At 34.3% G+C, this 21,551-nt stretch overlaps 1 protein-coding gene, 1 long non-coding RNA gene and 2 pseudogenes across 4 annotated transcripts; 1 reads left to right on the top strand and 3 right to left on the bottom strand.

Annotated features, from left to right (window-relative positions):
* Positions 1-5,124: 5,124 nt before the first annotated feature.
* On the top strand, positions 5,125-7,839 carry LOC111297323 (suppressor of disruption of TFIIS-like). Its single transcript, XM_022892037.2, has 9 exons — positions 5,125-5,257; positions 6,072-6,181; positions 6,267-6,332; positions 6,423-6,520; positions 6,617-6,654; positions 6,741-6,828; positions 6,924-7,250; positions 7,346-7,411; positions 7,510-7,839. Exons 2-9 carry the CDS (start codon positions 6,121-6,123, stop codon positions 7,660-7,662), a joined length of 897 nt encoding a protein of 298 aa, XP_022747772.1. The 5' UTR covers positions 5,125-5,257; positions 6,072-6,120; the 3' UTR covers positions 7,663-7,839.
* Positions 7,840-9,428: 1,589 nt separating this feature from the next.
* LOC111296507 (scarecrow-like protein 9 pseudogene) lies at positions 9,429-13,870 on the bottom strand (annotated as a pseudogene). The gene is made up of 2 exons (XR_016326198.1): positions 13,093-13,870; positions 9,429-13,007 (listed from the first exon to the last, which is right to left on the bottom strand). The product of XR_016326198.1 is annotated as a scarecrow-like protein 9 pseudogene (transcript).
* Positions 13,871-14,923: 1,053 nt separating this feature from the next.
* LOC149515926 (uncharacterized) lies at positions 14,924-15,783 on the bottom strand. Its single transcript, XR_016326197.1, has 2 exons — positions 15,529-15,783; positions 14,924-15,316 (listed from the first exon to the last, which is right to left on the bottom strand). It is a non-coding gene; the product is annotated as an uncharacterized LOC149515926 (long non-coding RNA).
* Positions 15,784-16,448: 665 nt separating this feature from the next.
* Positions 16,449-21,136, bottom strand: LOC111296209 (oxysterol-binding protein-related protein 3A-like; annotated as a pseudogene). The gene is made up of 10 exons (XR_016326196.1): positions 20,855-21,136; positions 20,460-20,553; positions 19,822-19,938; positions 19,650-19,722; positions 19,458-19,573; positions 19,193-19,317; positions 18,294-18,475; positions 17,936-18,074; positions 17,187-17,365; positions 16,449-16,922 (listed from the first exon to the last, which is right to left on the bottom strand). The product of XR_016326196.1 is annotated as an oxysterol-binding protein-related protein 3A-like (transcript).
* Positions 21,137-21,551: the final 415 nt, after the last annotated feature.

Here is a 21,551-nt window from a genome sequence, read left to right as displayed (position 1 = left end):
AATTTGTCCTGGCCAAATTAACAAATGAAAGGACTGATTGTCTGATTCTACTTTCTGTCTCAGGCTCTCAGCCTAATGACCTTTTAGGTATAGTCATACATGATTGATTCAGAGAAAGAAAATGATTGAAAAACTCCAAATAAGCGAATGGACAGCGGTGATTGCATGGTAATAGGAAACATCGCAAATGCAGAAAACGAATGCCTTTCCATTTTCCAAGCATCTTTCTTTTAATCCTTTACATTTGGTTAAAAGCAGTGGATGACTGATGGCCACATGCTCATTCCATTAGTAGGGTTCACTTTTGGATGCCTTGATAATTTTTTCAGAGAAAAAAAACAGTTTTTTGAACTTATGGCCGACACATCAAGTAAAGACATTAATTTGTGGTGTACGACGACACACATTGACTTACATCTTATCTTTAGGTTCAGAGTTTTGTGAGTCGAGGAAAGCCTTAATTGCTGTTGCTATTGTGTACCAAACTGCAAAGAACTCTAAACCTCAAATTTTATTTCATGGTGTTGAGCACTCGATAATGTCCAAATCCTAGTTCTGGTCCCAACAATTGCTGTCGCCAGCTAAATTTAGCCACATAAATTGATTCGAAAACCAAGCAGTACATTGACATTATCTTCTCAGTTATAGATACACCAGAATTTAAGGGTCAGGGCCGTAACTGCAAAGCTGTGCTGATTGCGCTGAATCAGTTTATAACCAAGGCCATGGAAAGTGTGTGTCTTCTTCGTTCATTTATGCTTTTCATTAGGGTATAACAATGGCAGGATTGTGGGCTATCAGGAAGTGAAAGTGGACAAGACTTGGTGTTGCTTTACGTAAAAGACTGCGAGAAAAAAGCTTACCAATAAATGCAAACGCTAATCAATGGCCTCCTTGTTGGAAAGCAAAACTCAGATAAGCATGGTCTCCAGCAGGACCAATAATAATTCATCACCAATCATTTGTGGGGATATTTTTAATTTGGCTTGAAACAAAAATTCAAAACTGTTTTAAAATTTACCCTCAAGTCTTGGATTGATCAGGTTATCCTGTAGAAAATGACAATTTTATTACTACCGTTTGCAGGATATTCAAACTCTTGCTGCCAATGCCCCTAACAATGCAATTTGTTAATTTATTTAATTGCTTCAATTGATTCAAGAACTACCTTTAAAAAATAGCATCAAGGAATTTTTAAATTCTAGCACTTTCAAGTTGTAACATTTTCTTCCATTCTTAGACTGCGACTTTTTTCATATAAAAAAAAAAAAAAAACTGCTCTTAATCATGTGATTGGTGGATCAAATTAGTGAGGTTGGTCCTGTTCTAATAGTTTTGTTTAATCAAGTATAAACATTTTTTATAAACAAGACAAGTTGAATACTAAATAAAACATTACCCCAAAAGCCAAAAATGCACACAAATTTGTGCAATGAACAAGCATAACACAGATGATCAATAGACAAAACAACCAAAGACTCAACACCCTGTGTTTTACAACTCATCTCAACCCAAAAAAGGTTAGAAAGATTCAGTTTCTTTCCCTTCTCTCTTTCTTTTCTTTTCCCTGGATATGGGGTAAGGAAACCTGAAATCATAGTGGGTGAATGAATTCACCTGTCAGCTCTTTCCAGCATTGGGTATTGTCATATTGTGTTTGCTTTATCTGATGAAAATGGCATCACACAAATAATACATATCAAAGATTGTTGCAGTATTTTTGCAAGATATTTTCTCTTTGTAATGACGCTTTGGACACCATAGAACATGGCCACCGTAAAGTCAGAAGATCAGAGGTCAGAAACAGCCAAATCATGCACGACTCACCCATTTGCTGTCATGCAAAAATTGCAAAACAATTATACCCCAAAGAGCATATACCAATCAAACACTCCATGAGATATAGCATCTTAGAATTGCCATCTTATTGCCAATATTTCAAGTCAATCGTCTCATTACGACATTGGTTTCTGATTCGGATTTGAATTTTACTAAAAATCCTATGTTGATATTAGTCTTAAATGCATTACACGTAAAAATATAATACATCTTATCTTTTCATAAAGAACTAAGCACTTTATTTACTTTAGATTTTATTGATAAAAAAAAGAAAAGCTAATCTCTTGAGGTTATAATAAGTATATACACAGGGATGAAAAAGAAGAAATTTGATATTCTTATTTAAAAAGAAAACTTGGGGTCAAAAATACCATCTGTTCAAGTATAAGTTTCCTGATAAAAATACTTGAGAAATTGATGTTAAAGAAATTCTTGTTATGTCAAGAAACTCATGATTAGTTCTTCATGGGAAACAAGAGTTCAAGATCTGAATATTGGTACCATGATTGGCAGTAGTATCATTCTGTTCAATACCTTATTTGCTGTCAACATATAATCCAACACTTTGAATAATTTTTAAAAGATACTTTTGGCCAATGAGAATTATTGCCTGTGTTTAGTACAAACATATATAAATCAATCAACAAAATTTTTAATAAGAACAAATAATATAGTAACCTGATGACCTAAATCATCCATCAAGCAATATCTCATATTTTATTCTAATTAATCATAAAAAATAACACTTATTTTATGAGATATTATTCGTTTTGATTTAAAATTTTCATGATTTTATTTTATAAAAATTATCTCATAAATTTAAGTTTAAATTTCTACTTATATATTATAACAATTTTTTAAAATCTCTCTACATAAGATTAAAATATCATTAATTTTCACTTCAAATAATTTTAAAATCATATTTTGCTTTTAAAATATTTTCTACAAATATCAAATCCCTAAGAATTCGTGATTGCTTGATTAATGATTAAAATCAAATTTTTTATGAACAGATCCCCTTTTGTTGTACCTTTCATCAGTCAACCAAACCTCACCTATTGGAAGATAAAAGACTTCAATAATACCCATCATTGATCATTTGTTTAATACCATAATTCTAAATTTTCAGCATGAAAAAAACAAAAACAATATATTAAGTCACAGTCATTGCCTCCCTTTGAAGTTGGTTGAAATAATTGAGAGGAAAGAGTTAGAAATGTTCCTGTCAAACGACCCAGTCCTCCACCATAGATCAATGTTTTTTTCAAATACGTAACCACCTTCCTTGTAATTCATGGATTTGTGGATGAGAAAGGCCCAATCTATGGTTTCACCGTTTCCTCTTTGAATTTTTTTTTTTTTTTTTTTTTGAAAATTTTAAACCTCCGATTCTTCTCTTATTGAAAGTTTATTTGGTAGTAAAACATATTCTCATCGTTTTATAATTAAATTTAAATTTAATTATAAAATGTAATTATGATACGGTGAAAGTTTTTTTATTTGATGAATTACGCTGTCAAATGAACCCTAAATATATGATTTAACTTTTTTTTCTTGGTCTACATTAGGGTTAGTCCTTTTCACCTTATATCATTGGCGGCGTTACCTCCAATTATATACACATCTACATGAAAATTTTTTTTATCTTAGTTTTTTCAAATTTTTTATTGTTTTTTTTCAACAAACCCAACTAAGGAACCATTTTTAGTGTTATCATGCATTATATATACATCGGTTGATTGAAGCTTTTACCAAAAACCAAAATAAGAATTAATTTTGCCTATGGTGGCTAACTAAACGCATTTCCTATTGCAATCAAATCTATTATTTTTTTTAATTAAAATAAGTTTAAATTTTAAATTTAAATATTTATAATTATTTTTTATTTTCAAATTGTTAACTTCTTTTTTAAAAATTAACTAATTTTTTCAACTATTGATAAGTATAACTTAAGAAATTTATCAGCTATTAGTCTTAATATAAGTTTGATATTAATTGATGTAGATTATGATATAATAATTTTTTAAAATTAAAAGATTAGCAGATTGATTTTTTTTTTTTTTGTCTTTTTCTTCAATTATAGAGGTCTCTCATTGAAACTCTAGAAAATGATCCCACAAATATAATTATAGATAGATACATGTAAACATACACTCTCTTCTATGATTGATGCATGGAGTAATGTAAACTTCACCAGCATCACATGTGGAGATGTTCCCATCTAATTTTTAATTTTAACGATTAAAATTTAATTTTTGATAATTTAAAATAAAAAATTTGTAAATTAAAATAATATTTAATAAAAATTTAAAATAGTTAAAAAAAAAAAAAGGACACTAAACCAATGTTCACATTTAAACCAATACTTTTTATAGCCCAAAGAAACACGTGGCCTAATTCTTTTTGCTATAATTTGTGACAAGCACCAGTACTAGTTGATCAATGAAGATATAATAATAATAATAAAAGAAGCTGTACCCCATGTACCTGTCCATAGCTATTATAGAAAGAAAGGACAGATATTTTTTGCCATGGAGCCTCTAAAACCCTGAGAATAATGAACCACAAAAAAAAAAAAACAATATTCCTAGAATTATCTTGGAATGTTTAAGATTTTGGGTATCTTTGAATCAAAATTTTCAGCTCATGCATGAATGATTGAAGCTCTTATAAGTTGATGAAATGGTTGGATCTGAAATCTCTGGATTGAAAACAAATGCTGGCATCTTCATTTTATTTAGAAAAAAATTGAGGAAACTTACCTGTTTTTAAGGCACATCGTCTGTTCTGATCCTCTCTGTTGTACCAAACTCATTATAAAATTCCAATGAACAGATTAACAACTCAGCAGAGAAACTAAAATTTTTTGTAGTAACAAATTTTGTTCTTTTTTTAGAACTGAAAAAAAAAAAATTCCCCAATTGCATTAAACTTTTGCAGCAGAATTCTGGATTTTGCTGTAACAATAGACAAATGGATAACTTTGGACCGTTCAAAAATGGCGACAAAACATGAACTGTAAAGATTAAGGAGAGTCCTCTTTGGACAGCTAACTCTATTTTTACTTTTTGTTTTCTTAAAAGATTGCTTTTTGCGTTGTGTTACTTCCTGTAACTTTCCGCTGCACGTTGAATATAACCAAAAAAAAAAAAAAAAACTGTTTTTTTCAACACAAGTTAAATTAAACGTGATCAACTTGAATAACAAAAAGAAAAACAATTTGATTTTAAAATGACAAATGGAGCCAATCGTTTTTGCCTATAAAAACCCATTTGGCCTCTCTTCTTCTTCCCCCCTTCGCTCTCTGTTCTTCCCTGAGAACATTATTACAATCTCTTTCTCTCTGTTTCCTCTGTTTCTTAGCCTTCTCCAACACTCTTCCTTTTATTAGCTTTAACTTGGTTTTGAAACCTGTAAGGTATTAATTCATTACAGCCTTACTTAAATTGTCTTTGCATTTGCTTATCTATTGACATTTTCAACCATTGTTTGTTGTGCTTTTGAAAAGCTTTCTGCTTTCTGTGTTTTGTTCATCAAAGGCTTTTCCTTTGGGGCTCTCTCAAGAAACATATAAAATGTATCATTTTTTTTGGTCATTGCTTTCCTATCATGGTGAAATGAAAAAAAAGGCACAACGATAAAATTTTCTTCGATAGAAAAGTTGGGTTCTTGTTAAAAGAAAGTGGGTCTTTTTCTTTGTTTAATCATCACCAAACTTTTAGTGCCATACATCAAAATAGTGGTTTTTTTTTTTTGGTTAAATTATCATCACTTTTCAATTCCAACTCTTCAAGTTGTATCATTTGAGTTGTTTTTAACGCTAAAAGTGTTGTTAATAAATCACATTAGCTTTCTTTTAATGACTTTTAGTCTTTAATCATAGCTTAATGCCCTTCCCTACTTACCATTACCATGGAACTTTCTAGCTTCATAAATTTTAATATTAAAGTCTAAAAGAACACTAGCATATCTGTTTTTAATTCGATTTGTAGTTGTGGTTGTTTATCCACTCATGAACTCATTCAACTCTTGTCCAACTACCTGGGATTGGCTAAATGTTGTCCACTTACTAGGATTTCTTCTGATTTGATGGTGGTAATCTGAGTCACTTGTGTGTCCTTAGTTTGATACAGGCCATGGAAACTTGTTTTAAAATCAGTATTGATATTAGTTTGGGTGGTTTTAAGCTATCTTGGACTTCAATATTAATCACTTTCCATTGATTATTTAAGGTCCTCTGATCAAGTTCCCTTGCTGGTTATCCTATCATCAAGAGAGAAAATGGAATACGAGGACCGATACAGGCTAACTCAAAGGCCCAAATATGATTGCCTTCTGTTTGGTAAGCTAATCTACATGACAATAAGAGGTTAATATATGAATTAATGTCTGAGAAGGATGTAATAACCATTTGCTTGAATTTGCAGATCTTGATGATACCCTTTATCCCCTTAGTTCTGGTCTTGCAAGAGAATGTGGAAAGAACATTAAAGGTAAGGATTTGAATTATTATACTTGGGTGCTCCCATTTTTACTGTCAAGATTCCATTGCAATCTAAATTTTAAATGAATGCCACTTTCAGATTACATGGTTGAAAAGCTGCGAATAGAAAAGGACAAAATTGTTGAATTGTCCGACCTCTTGTATAAGAATTATGGGACAACAATGGCAGGCCTCAGGGTATTTCTCCTATTTTCCATTTTTTTTCTCCAACATCCTTGTCATTAGATAAAAATACAAATTTATGTGTTTCTTTCTCTCTTTTTTCCTTTGCAGGCAGTTGGTTACGACTTTGACTATGATGAGTACCATAGGTATTGAAATCCTTCTTTTCCTTTTTTTTTCCTTTTTTCCCTTTCTGTCTCCTTTTGATTGACCTTTTGATTTTCCTATGTAACAGTTATGTTCATGGAAGACTACCTTATGAGAACTTAAAACCGGATCCTCAATTGAGGAGTCTATTGCTGAGCTTGCCTCTTCGAAAAATTGTAAGTAGTTGGCTACCCCAATGCATAGCCAAAGTATTTACCATACTTTCATCGAATTGTCTCCTAACAAAACTTAATGTTTCTTGTTGAATTAGATCTTCACAAATGCAGACAAGGTCCATGCAGCTAAAGCTCTTAGTAAACTAGGATTAGAAGGCTGTTTTGAAGGGGTTATTTGCTTTGAGACTCTCAATCCTACCCATAAGAATACAGTTTCTGATGATGAAGATGACATTGAGTTTTTGGGATCAGCTGCTGCCTCAAATGATGTTCCTAGCAGCCCTGAAGTTTTTGACATAATTGGGCATTTTGCTCATCCCAAGCCAGGTGCAACATTACCTAAGACACCCATCGTCTGCAAACCACAAGAATCTGCCGTAGAGCGTGCTCTCAAGATTGCCAAAATCAACCCTCAGAGAACAGTAAGATGATCTATAAGTTTACTGTCACTTATATTGTAATTTATTGCTTTTTCAGTCTACTGACGTTTTTCATCATTGGATTTTTGCTGTTTCAGTTGTTCTTTGATGATAGTGTCCGCAACATCCAGGCTGGAAAACGTGTTGGTCTTCACACTGTGCTGGTAAGTCCTTGAAAATTTGGGTGTCTAATTAAACATAAATAGTTGCTCAGAACGAGGATAAATAGCTAATTTTCTGTCCTTATTGAAAATTTTTGCAGGTTGGCACTTCTCAGAGACCTAAAGTTGCAGATTATGCATTAGAAAGCATTCACAATATCAAGCAGGCATTACCAGAGCTATGGGAAACCGACTTGAAATCTGAAGTCAGTTACCCTGGCCAGGTTCCCGTGGAGACATCTGTGACAGCTTAGATCCTATGTTTATTTCTTCTTACTATTATAAAAAGGAAAGGCCATCATGTCCAGTGGGATCATATTGTCCCAATTCCTTGTTCAGATGATGTAAATGTCTTGTTCTGATCTTCATTATATAAAATATAATTAAATCTATAAAAAAAATGGAAAATTCTCCTTTTTTTCAGTTAAAAATAGACTGGAACGTCAATCAATCCTTCTTCCTGTTCCCGATCCCTTAACCAGTGTTGTCTTAATCGATCCAAAGGCCGTACTAATCCCGAATATAATATATGACACTGCATGTAATTTAACGATTTCTCTTATATAGTGGAGAAATTGTATATAATATACTTCAGATCAGGATGGGGGCAGATTTGATGCATGAAAAACGGAATGAACATGACTTGTTAATGATTAATAATGTAATTTATTTTCAGACTACAGGTGTAGCAAAAATGTAGTTCAAGCTTATCAAGAGGGATAGACACAAAGATGTGTAAAGTTTAAGGTTGTTGAGGCAGCTGGCTTAAGCAATAGAAGTCCCTAAAATTTCGTCAGCGCTAATATCGGGTTGGTCCACTGATTGCTCAGGACCCAAACCGGAATATAAATATTTGATTCAGGAGTTTGGCAGATCTACAGCCTAAGTTTTCCTCAATTGTGGGCCGCAACTGTTTACCAAACACCATAATTTGCCATCATGGGTCCTGACCCACTGCAGAGTAGGGCGTGGGAAAAGGAGAGTGGGCTTTAGAATCGCAGCGTAATCCGGGATAAGGCTAACCTGGAAACAGAAACAGGATTAGGAAAAATCAAAATAATATAAACAACGTCAACAACCTCTTTAACCACTAAGACAACAGCAGCAAAACCTGAAAAAAGCAACATTTATTCCTCGTCCCGGTTGTCGGATTTTGCTTGTTTCACCGTCGGTCGGATGAATCTCAGTCAAACCAACTCTTCTTGATCAATGTTTAAGCTTACTGTAGGTCGGATTTTTCTTGTTCATTTTGATCAGTCCTAGGAGCATAAAATTACTCAAGATTTCCTTATGTTCACAAATCTTGTGCTGAATCTGTTACTCAAGACCTTTGCTCTGATCAACCTGAATTCTGATGAAAATAAAAAGAGGATGGTAGTGAGATTAGGTCTTCATAAAGCTATGTAATTAGATATAAATAAAGAGCATATGAGAAAAATCAGAATAACTGATCTGGTCCCCACAGAATATGATCTTCAACTATGGTTCCATGTGATTGGTTTCCATTGTTGAGGAATCAAATTTGCTTCGATTGCGGAAGTCTAACTCAATCCAAACAATGTCCTTCACTTCTGATTGGACCACCATTATCAGCTTAGGAACTTTGCCAGATTATACAGTAATAAATAATCAAATGTCTTGGAGAAGGCTATATGATAATTGGTAAGTACCAACAAAAAAATATGTATACTTTTCTGAAATGGTTTTGGAACATGGGTTGTTTTCATTACAAAAGAGAATCCCTCATTAGCTGCTTGCCAATTTTTTATGTCAACTTTTAATGTACTAGGTTTGGGTTTAAGTTTCACAATCCAAGTGACCGTTAAAAAAAAAAAAAGTGATAAAAAGAAAGCTATAGTGAAGTGATATCAGCACTTCTCAGAAATTCTATTTGCTGAATTCTAACAAATTGTTTTATATGGTATTGGCCTGGTGTTAATCAATTTGTATTGAGAGATTTGAGTGCAATTGTATAAGATCTTTGACACAATTTGCTTGGAGCTTTTGACAATACTGGAGAGAGAGAGGAATTGACACTGTATATCCACTTCAACAAGTTAATTGCAATCATGTTTATATGTATATTACAATTCTTTCCCTTTCCAAGTTGCCTATGGAACCCTGAGAAATCGGCTAAGATACAACAAAGCAAGCATAGAGTACACTTTCCAATTCTGTTGTTGATGTTCTAATGACTTTCAGTCTTCTAGATGTAAACCAGATAATCAGCTCCATGTGGCATGACCTGTGGTCATTGAAATGCAATCTGTTATCTTATCTGCACATCTGCTGGTAATCTGATAAAGTGACAACATGGCAAGAATGAAGAAAAAATTGAGATAGCATTACCTTAGTTCCCTGATTTTTCCTGTTAGAGCACCCAAGAGAAGAAAGGAAGACCTTGAAAGTAAGCAAAATTCAAGTTCATTATTATGCTGGCTTCCAAGAAGAAAGGGCATAAATTATTCTTCCCTTCCATCCTTGCAACAGCCACCCGCTATCTTCATCAATTACAAAATCCTTGTGGTAGAATGACCTCACTCTATCAGTTGCCTCCTTCACTATCAGACGTCAAAATGGCTGTTGCACAAAGCCAGCCCTCAGATTACGTGCGTGCCACTGCTTGAATGTTTCTGGCCGCTCCACTCTCTCCCAGCTCTCACAAGCTATAACATTCAAGACCTCCCTGCCAAGAATCTCTTTCTCAACCACCATCCTCTCCCAATCTTCACGGGGCACAATAGTTTCGAATATATCAAACATTGAAGAGAAATGAAACAAAGCCTCCCGTAACCGTGTTATGAAGAATGGAGCATTATAGACTCCATTCATAATCCCATGGATCAAAAAATTTGGATTAATCTTCCGTATCAGATTGAGAACAATACTTCTTGCACTATCTACTGCCACAGTTTCATCAAGCAAGTTCTTAGCACGATATAGACAGTTAACAACAAGAAACTCATCCTCGTTAATGTCAAGTTCCTCGACTTGAATGTTATCCCATTTCTTTGCTATGGCCTTGAACAGAAATGGCACCTTGAACTCTTCAGCAAAAGCTGCTAAACGCCTCCCTGTTTCCTCAACTCGCTCAGCTGGCCTGAAACCAGGTTGTGGAAAATCTTTTCCTGTAATCCGAAGTTTTGGGGGCCCCCTCAGGTCTCAAAGAATGCCGTTCAATAAGGGTGGGCCATTGAAAACCATAAAGAATACCAAAATCTATAACATGAAGCTTCATTGACTTTCTTGATGCAACATTGATTCACTTGTTTGAGATGAAATGAGAAGCCTTGCTAAAAGGGCATGCAGCAACATACAGAAGGTAAGCTTTCAAGATATCAGAAGCTGAAGTTCTCTTACTGACAAGGCCTTTATAGATTTGGCTACCTGTACCAGCCAAGCGTGCCTCAAGACCATCAGCAAAGCAATGAGCTAATCTTCGATTCCCGTCTCCATATAGAGATGAATGTTGTCTCATTTGCTTATCAATTCATTTGCACTCCCACGATCATCAGCTGCAACAGCTTGTGCACAATGAATCAGAAGTGTCCTCAAATCCACCACCTCCTTTTTTCCATTTTGCTTCTTACCACGCCCTTTCCCACCATTAGGTCCTTTTGACTGTCCATTTTGCTGAACCATTTTACTAGTTCCATTGCGCAAGGACTCACGAAGAGTTGTGGACTGAGTTGGTCCGTTCCCTGAACTACAGAGCAACACCACATCAAACATCTCTGCTCGGACAGTGGATTCTGAATAAACTGCTGCCTGGTTGCTGCTTCTCTCTTCTTCAGTATCTACATCTTCTCTGTCAGAAATCTTCCTTTCCATTGAACCGGTAGGTGGGTACTCTTCCTCATCTTTTTTCTATTCCTTCACCAGCACACCACCAGTCCACGCTTTAGACTCCTGAGATTCCACCCCATAGACCTCCAAATTACCAAAAAGGTCCTCACTTCTTGGAATAAATTTACAGACCTCCTCAACCCCCTTTCTGAATTGCCAAATTAATTGGATCTCGCCATTCATATCGGGGGCCTGAAGATTACTATTTGGAGACTGCAGCAGCGCATCTATGCTAGTGATTGAAGAGCTATACGATGATTGAGATATGCTAGAAACAGGAAGATTTTGCGCCTGAGTGGTACTAAAATCACCTAGATTTTGCATCCACCCGTTGTCCACGAAGTAGCTCCTACCATTAGCATTACAGCTACTACTAACACAACTAGTATAATTTCCAACGAAATTATCATCAGTGTCCTCCCCATTTTCATAAGCAAAATTAGTGGAGTTCTGTACAGGAGAAGGTGGATTCTTCTTGCCAAGTACATCATAAAATGATTTCTCAGCAGCTTGAAGATCCAAAGACTCTTGAAGCATACATGGCTTGTCCTCCATATCTTCTTCCATTAGAATATCGTTTATGTATCTCAATACTGAATCGGAAAAATCACAGTACTCTTCAGACGGATCTTCCTCATGGTTCAAACTTGAAATAGGTGCTCTATTACTTGGTGCTGGATCAGGTGGATGGTAATGAAATTCCTTCAAGTTGTTATCTATCTGGAATCTGGGACCGGCAACAATGTTCTGATTCGGAAAAACTGATACAGGTTGATTTTGAAAGATAGGCACGGTTTGATTCCTCAGTTGGAAATCCGAAAACCCTCTTAACCTAGGATCCATAAACATCTATACTCTGGCAAATAACCCCAACCAAATTCCCAACTTGAAAACACAAATGCAAACTGCAATGAAGTTATTTTCAGAAACTTCCTATTGATTAACCATCTTGTTTTCAATGAATCGAATTCTTTATATTCCAAAAGCTATTGAAAGTAACTCCAAAATATAATAAAAGCTTAGAACTTTCAATGAACTACTAACAAAGTCCACACTTTGCAGAAGTAAATAGAGAGGAATAAACAAAGAGATTCAGCAAATTCACCTACAAGCCTAAGTTATAGCCACCCCAGCCTGGAGAAAATCCAATGAACAAGAAAAAGAGATAAGAATGTTGAAGTGGTGGAAATAACATTTAACCGATACTAAGGGGTCAACAAGAGAAGCAAGGAAATCAAAAGCCCTTCACAGAAACCAATCAACTTTTTGTGTAAAAAGAAGAGCAAAAAAACGTACCCTGGAGAAAACCCAGTTCAGAAAGAGAGGAAAGAGAAACACAAAGCAGACAAAAACAGAGAGAGAAAGAAACAAGGTGGGAAAAAATGGAGGCAGGGCAGTGTATTTCATTTCATTTCCATTGGAACTTATTATGATGTCTTTCACAAAACAAAAAAAAAAAAAAGACTATATTTTTCTCCTAGGATAGTGAAGCAATAACCGCCATTGATTTTACAAAGCACTCTGACAAAAAAAAGTCACTAGATGCACGCAATCTTGTCTCTCCACCTAAAATTATGACTGAGTAGGTCTTAAACCAATGAGTTAACACCACGTGTCAGTTTTGGCTTACCAGGTATTGTGTTTGGTTGAGCTTTAACCTGGTCTCACTCCAGTGAATGAATCACTCTCGCTTTCAGCTGCTTTGCAATGATTAAAGTACGGGAGTGAACTTGTTCAATACGCAGAAGCAGAGCTGTGCAGAAAGAGGCGTTAAAGTTAAAACAGAAATTTCAGTTCAGACAAAGAAAGAGAAAGAGAGAGATACGATTGACTGGTACCTTTGGAGTTTGGACATGAATGTGAGTGTCCTTCGTAGGTTGACTCTCTCTGCCTACTTGGACACACGTATCTCCATGAATAACTGCTAAGAACCAAACCAGCTCCAGTTGTGAATTTCCATCGCAACTCTTCCCGTTATTGCCACTCAAACTGCTTTCCAATCATTGTCTCGAGTTTGACTTCAAGTTAAAGTCTCGAGTTTGAATTGAACAATTACCTTTGCTATGCTTTGTGCTGTACAATTGGGGCTTCACCTTTTTGAACTGTCAAATGATGTTGATGATTAAGAAAAACGTTGGTGTGGCTGAGAAGCAACAAAACCATGGCGCTTTGCAACTTTTTGATATTGCCTAATAATGGCCTCAAACTTGAAAATATCAAAACAGAAACTAAAAGAGGTAAAACAGTCAAATTCAAAATACTTAATAATATCATTAATGGAAGAATCCTTTGATCTTAATGCCCAATAAAAAAGATTTTGTTTGAATTAGAAAGTCATTTCCAAAACGTGTCAAATTCATTGTTTATCTAAATTAGTACTAATACTGTGGCAAAAAAAAAAAAAGACTAATACTACAATTTTTTAATGCAATAAAATTCAATTGGCTTGTTCACACTCAAACTCTTCTCAAAAAATTAAGATTGATCAACAATCCACTCCTAAAGAATCTATTAATAAATTTCCTTGCATCTTATAAATTTTTTAATTCATTAACTCACACATATGTCAAACTCTTTAATTCAAATTAAAATAAAAAAAAATGTAAATGTTAGTATTTAAGTTTCAACCATATATTTTTTTTTAATAGACAACATAAATTAATTAAATTAAATTTTAAATTCTATTATTTTTTATTACGGCTTAATCAATGCAAAGACAATGAAAACCTAAGAATAAATAAAAACTTTTATTACATTATGCTTGCTCCACCCCATTTTAGAATTTTAAAGTAACACTTTTTTTAGTGTTTATGTTCATTAGCCCCAAAAGAAATGTTATCCAAGTATGTTGGGACAAACGGGTTAGCCTTTTATTGTATGATAATTAAGTATAGACATAATATCAAGCACAAGAATTAGCATTTTAAGAACACATAGGTTGCTTATCCTTTTGCTTCTGTTAGTGGGTTTCGGATCCATCGTTTTCCTTCGTTTTCATTTTAGATCAGAGAAGAAGAATATCTAAATAGATTTTTTTTTTTCCTATTCAACTTTTGAAAAGCTTTTTCTGCAGAGGAGAATATAGTTTTGATTATGGAGAATAAAATATTTTATCACTTAAAGCCATCAAAAATTAAGGATCATAACATTATTTGCAATGAAGGGCAGCAGTCCATTTCTGTTATCTTAGTAGCCATGTGAGCTTCCCCAACCATGCTACCAATCTATTGTCATTGGTTACTTTTCCCAATATTCTTTTGTTCTTCAAAAGCAAAAGCTTTATTTCAACTTGGTCTTTTTATCAAAAAAAAAAAAATCAGGTTTGAAGTTAAACCTAAAATAAATTCATTCTCTTTTCACCCCAATAGCACTTAAATTCTAGTCTCATTCCCAATACAGACAGAATCGGATCTCCACTTGGTCTTTATCCAACTAGAAGAGCAGCGAGGAAGAGTGTTTTGAAAACAACAGAGAATTTCATGAAGATTTCTGGTTAACATTTCTACTCTGGTTCAATTTGCGTGGCTTGGATTCATGCCTATCCTATGAACAGAACAAACTCCAAATCTTTAGCTTGATTTTGCGTTGTTTCTAACATTTGTGATAATGCTGTAAATAGAAATCTATACTTTCAATTATCCAAAAACAAAAGAGAAGATTGAAACAATGTTGGAAAATAACTTTATGCTACTACATAAGCATATATGCATACCTTGTTTATTGAACAAATCATCTACAAGGAATCGAAATCTATCCAACAATGGCAGTTCGGTTGCAGATCAACATTGAATATGAGAATACTACAGAATTTTCATTTACAGAAATTTCATTACATCGCAGATTTACAAGATTTACCTGACACCTGATTTGAGCTGTTGCTTGGCCAGGTGTTGGGACCAGTGGGCATTGGCAGCTAGAACCCTGTCTAAAAGCTCCTGGAGCACATGCTCTCCCCTCCTTTGCTGAAGGGAGATTCTTGCTGTATGAACCAATGTCTTCCACTTATCCTGTACCATCCCCATAACACGTTATGGAAGAAACTTTGCTTTAGAAAACCAAAACCTGGACGAATGATGATGGAAACCTCAGAACTAAACATACATTTTACACGAAAAACACACCATTGATGTAAAGATAATATGGAAGGCATAAAGCATAATAAAATGGTAATGAAAGGTTAGTCAATTGTTGGGAATCGTTACAGACACAGTCATACAATGTAACGACGTGCATAAACTTCCAAACTGGAGCAGAAACAAAGATGGATCACTCACCTTCAAATCCACAGATGTACGATGCTTGGCATTGTAAAAAGCACGCAATTTAAAAGAAGCTTAGGACTGAGAGCACTGCAAGCCTGCAATCAAACTTCTCAAATTCTCACTTTCTTAGAGACAGAAACTAACTTAACTTCCTTCTAGACATAAAGTCCAATATTCCACCAACCAAAATAAAATGTCTGATACAACCTCAAAAAAATTAAAGAAAAATTAGCAAGTTTTAATAGCAAGATAAAAACATTAAAAAAAAAAAAACTCACCTTTAAAAATGGGTTTTTTTAGTTTGTGTCTGATCAACATAAAACCCCCCTGAAAAGTGATAACCACCCAAACTTCAACCTTGTTTTTTAGTTAAACACACAAAAACAAAACTGCTTGCTTTATATAACTTGTGGCTTTTTAACTGGAACAACCGACCATTCGGCAGTTCCCCCGTTTTGGGTGATCCTCGCCAGTCCTCATAAGTTCTATAGCTGACACGTGGATGCTGTCCATCCATTTTGGTTAATCTTATCTTGTTCAGATAAATTTTTTTTTTTTTTGGAATTTTGGATAATTGAAAATTGAAGTGTTTTGGACAACTTTTTGCCATCAAAATGGGGCAAGGATCGCTGATTCACTGTCCTGTTTTCCCCATTTCTCAGTTTCTGACCTTTTTCCTGTTTTAGTCTTCCCACAATACCTCAAATCATTGAAATTTTTACTAACATGGATTAAGAGATTGCCAAAAAAAAAAAGAAAGCTTGAAAGAAACTACATTGTGATGTAGTTTAACCATTAAACCCAGATGAAATACCCATTTGGAACTTTGAATCAAGCATTTTGACATCAAAGCAAAAAATAAAAAAATGCTGAATTTCATTTTTGGGGTTTCTCCAAGAAGTTTCAAACTTCTTTGATTTTGGGGAAAAAAATTGATTCCAACTTACTTCTTTGCTTCTCACAGCAAAAATAATTTAAGAATAAGAAAAGAATACAAGGAATTTTCTTAAAAATTATGGATCAAAAACAACAAAATTTTTGGGAAATGAGAATGAAACAGAACTGAATACCTATAATTGACACTAAGGCAATACAAAACTAAGTATAAAAGGAATAGAAAAATATATATTATACAGGCAAAGCACACGCAAAGATATGCTTTTAGTTAGCAGCCAAATCTTCGTACTGCCATGGGTTGAATTCAGTCGACTTAATGTCAATCTCTTCACTGCTATTTGAACTATCTATGGCAGCCCGGTGTTCAGCATACTTGCCATTGAATTGATACACTTCCAAGTCACCCCAAGGAGAAACTGCGACTTCGTTGGTGAAGTCAAACCATTTGGGAGTGAATTTATGGCTATTTTCCTCTCTGTTTTTCTTTTCCGCTCTGTCTTTCCTCCAAACTGTACAACAAAGAGAGCTTCCGATATTAGTTCACTTTCCATTTCCCAGGTAGAAAATCATTTTGACAATCATAAAATGAACAATGGCATTATAGACAACTAAACACTATATCTGAAGGAAATAAAACACCTTTACCCCAATAAACTACGTCCTTCACACTGAAATGCACCGAAGGAGAGAGAATACTCATGAGAAAGAAACACATGACAAATAGTATAAAGGCAAACATAAAATGCAAGATCTAATTTGAGAGAGAGAAAGACCTGCTCTTTTCAAAACTAGCTTTAGAGAGGTTACCCTGCTCTAGTGCATATCTGTCAGGACGTAAACGAGAATCGGATGCTAATAGCTTCTTGGGAGCAGTATCATAGCTGTTAATCTTATGCGCAAAATATGTGTATTGGAATTTATCATTTTTTGGAGCATCAGCAACTCTCCATGCCTGCATAACAGCAAAAACAGAATAATGACAAGCAGATAAGTACTAGGGACAGGGACAATCTTTTTTGAATTTTTGAAAACTTCACAAATTTATTTGCACAGGTAAGTATATTAGTCCTTGACTGCTTCAATTTTTAAATCAAAATATTCATGTTGATAGAGAAAATGTTATAATGAGCAAAGATAACTTCCAACATCCTCCATGTGTAGCAGTTAATTTGCTACTCAAACCAGGCTCTCTTGTCCATTGTGAGAAGCAGAGCACCATTTATTTGGTATGCAGAAAGCTATCAGGAAAGTATGATATCACACAGTAAGAAGACCAAACTCTTTTCACCATTTTGATACAAATTTGTTTCAAAAATCAAATTTAATCACTAAGGGGAAGGCTCAGCATGAATAATCTGCTTTCTGGCTAAGAACTGCATGTAAAGAACATGATTCTTCATTATTCTGGTAAATTTTTTACGGGAAAAGTGAATTTCAGATTACAAGGATCAAGAAAACTAGGGAATGTTTATGAGAAGAATAAAAGATGAAAACAACTAAAGAAATGTTGAAAAAGACCAACCTCCTTTAGTTCAGTGCCTGGAAGTGGTTCCCCTTCACTGTCACAAGGTTGATAACTCATTGACTCATTCCATTTCCCGGTCATCAATATCTTTGGCTCCTCAGCGGCGTTATATATCCATCAATCTCATACCAACCAGCTCTGTGAACAACCAAGTCCTAAAGTTAAATTGTGTAAAATCAACGGACAGTAGAAATTGGCAAATGAAACTAAATAACTAATGTTACCATTTATCAAGTGAAATCATTTCAAAATCTTGATGAGCTATTTTTTTTTGTCTTCAAAGAACACAGAGAGGAGAAAATTTGGCAGTTGGTGCCAACAGATTCAGCTGAATAGTAATTTTTCAGAATAAAACCATAGCCAAACCAACCACGCGGTTGAAAATCTAGCACAGCTTTGTCCCCTGTTGTAAGGTTTGTCATTATCATCTCCCCTGATGAGTCAACCCAAGTTCATCCAAAAATTAAGTTGTTAACTTTGGTGGGAGGAGGAACCAAACCAAGAACTACGCCATCTCTTTTAAGGGTCACACAGGTCCTGCACACAAAATTATTTTAGAATCTATGCATGAGCACAAACTGTAAACTTTAAAAATAAGCTCAGTTGTCACTTTCACTGATATCAAACACCGTGAAAGGATAATCCAAATGAGTTCAATTTGATCAGATGAAATGCACCCTAAGAGACGGATGATCCAAAAGAAGATTAGGTGGGAAAGCATAAAAATCAATTTTATGTTTGACAGCCACACAATCTCTGAAAGCATAAGAATGCATATAAACAAATTCTCCCCTCCCCATTGTAATGTTACTCTTTTGAAGGACACAGATAAATCAACATATGGTAAATGCATAAGAACTCAGGCATTAAAAAACTTCGCTCAAATTTTCAACCCATATTCGGCTCAACTACAAGTAGAAAATTCTCCAGCAAAAATCAATAAAACTGCAAGAAGAGAACTTTGTATAATCAGAATTAGAAATTATTGTAAAACTTCACAAACTCCAGGTGTTAATGCTGCTTCTGTTAGCTTATAAAACATGCTAATAATGTACATGATGGTGAATTGAAAAACAAAAAAAGAAATAGTAATTATTGTAAATTATCAGAAACTCCAAACATCAATGCTGCTTCTATTAGCTTACAAAACATGCTAATGATGTACATGACAGTGAAATTGAAAAACAAAAAAACAAATAGTAGTAAATAAGCTCTCTTATTGTGGAACAAGTTTCAACAGAGAGAATGTTTTACCTTCCAAGTGGATAGATATCAATTGAGTTTCCCAAAAATTTGGTTTTCACTTTAGAAGAAATATCATAAATGAAATGATCATTTTCAGCATGACCAGCACTCATTGGGGGCTGATGACTAACCTGGAAGGGAAAAATGTCTAATAAGGATCTTAAAATAGCAGTCATTTAAAGAAATTATACGAAAAAAATGTCAGAAATAATAGCCCAAAGCATCAAAATGAGAGAAAAAATGAACCATGACTTAGGTCTGAAAGATCTTCCTGCTCAGCTATCAAAGTAATGCCACCATGATTAACCATTTCATAAGTCTCACCCAGTATGGGATTGAATGGTTTCCAGGCACGTTGATAGGCATGGTAGACAGATATAGCCCATGATGCTGCAATTAGCTACTATTAGTCCATCTAATTAAACTTACAGAGAACTTTAAAAATAGAAATTAAAAGAAGTCTTACTGGAGTACACCAATTGCATGTAAGGATCACATTATTCATCAACCAGATCTAGCAGGTAGGAGTACTCCATCAACTGTCACAGACAATGAGATAGATAAAATCCCACCAAGCAAAAAGAAACAAACACAGCAATAACATTACAGCAATGAAGTTTGGATATGGAAACACAAACCTCAGCCATTTTCTGCAACATTGACATTGGCTCAAAATTAAGTACTGGAAGTGTCACCATTGATGTGACATCAGATCCTATATACTTTTGCATCATTTTCCAATAACTGTCCCTGTCCTGTTAAACAAGAGAAAGAAAAGTGCACATACCCATACAAGTTAATAAAATGCTAATCTTATCATATCAAACCAGATAAATTTATCATTTTTGTGAAAGAAAACTTAGGCGTTGGCAAGGTGAGTTATTCATTGTTCCAGTAAATGTTGAGGATGCAAGTCTTTTGGTCATAGCCAGTGAACAAAGTTAGCTTTTCTCTTCATAAGGATCACATGCTGAGCAACATTTGAAGTTCTAAGAAACAAATAAATGGAGAGCAAGTCCTCACCTGATGAATGAAAAATGTTGCATATGTTCCAGCAAAACCAGTTGCTACATGTTAACCAATGCTTTATTTTGATTTCTTAGCAATGTAAAGGTAATTGTTACTACTATATAACCTTGATAACAATTAATGACTTTGCTGGCACCGCATATTTCAAATTGAAGAATCATGATCCAAATGATATGATAGAACCAGGCATCAAGGCAAATGCTTTTGTTACTTATTTTCTTCAATAAACAGGAAAATTAAGCATTACCTCCTGTTTCCACCTTCCTCTTCTTGCTTCCTCTTCCGCATCTTCAGTCCTGCCTTCTGGATTAACAACTTGCAGCCCTTCATATCCCACTAAACTTTATAAACAGAAAAACGACTGTGAATTCTCAATGAGTTAAAAAACTTTTTAAAACATTCAAATTAGTTCATTCAAGATACTAATTATTCAATCTAAATTGTCTATTCATTGATCTGATACAGCAAATTCCTTTTAAACCACAATTATTATGCATTCAAAAACAAATTCAAATTTGAACTAAAAGTATATCCACGTGAAGATCGAAGAAATCAAATGAGAATTTCAAAAAAAAAAATCAGAGAAAAAGGAAATTAAATAAAAATAATAAAAAAATAAAATTAGAGGATGGATCTTAATACCCGTTGATTGACTTACTCATGGCGCTACCAAAATTAGAGAAACTGCGATCGACGCGAAGAAACCATCGCTTTGTTTCGGATCATTCGGCGCCATCTCTCTTAATTACTTTTTTTTAAAATCACAGCTCGTTTTTGAAGCGAAATCCGAAAGAGAATAAGAGGTTTCAAAAGGAAATGAATTTTAATTTTTAATTATGGGAATATATTTATATTTCTTAAATGATTGAAACAGCAAAGACTGGCAAAGATGCTCGTTGGTGGTTCTTTGTTTTGAAGTCAAATTTGAAGATTTTCTTTTCATTTTTTCTGTTTTTTTCCTTTCCGTGTTCCACCACGTGTTGATTGGTGAGCTAGTGAAATTCCAACTAGGCGGCTTTCGAAAAAGCACCAAAAAGGCTGGGCCCCAATGCAAGTGGACTGGACCTGGGTTCCTTAGCCGGCAAGCCTAGTGCCGTGCGTGGTTCTTTTGATTATTTCAGCAATGAGTTTGGACCATTCAAGGCTATAAAAAGTCTAAGGCCAGTTGAATATCTAATTATTTCTTTTAAATTAGTCAATAATGTATATTGGTTTTAATATTGTTAAATTTATTTTGATATTTTAAAAATTTATAATTTAAAAATAAACGAAAAGATTTATATATATTAAGATTTGAATTTTAGATTTATTAAATACATTATTATATTATTATAAAAAA

Source organism: Durio zibethinus, chromosome 12 (genome assembly GCF_047325235.1).
Source record: "Durio zibethinus cultivar Kanyao isolate XHJ-2024 chromosome 12, ASM4732523v1, whole genome shotgun sequence".
NCBI classification, from domain to species: domain Eukaryota; kingdom Viridiplantae; phylum Streptophyta; class Magnoliopsida; order Malvales; family Malvaceae; genus Durio; species Durio zibethinus.
The sequence above is the reverse complement of the archived record's forward strand: the minus strand, read 5'-3'. Positions and strand labels throughout refer to the sequence as shown.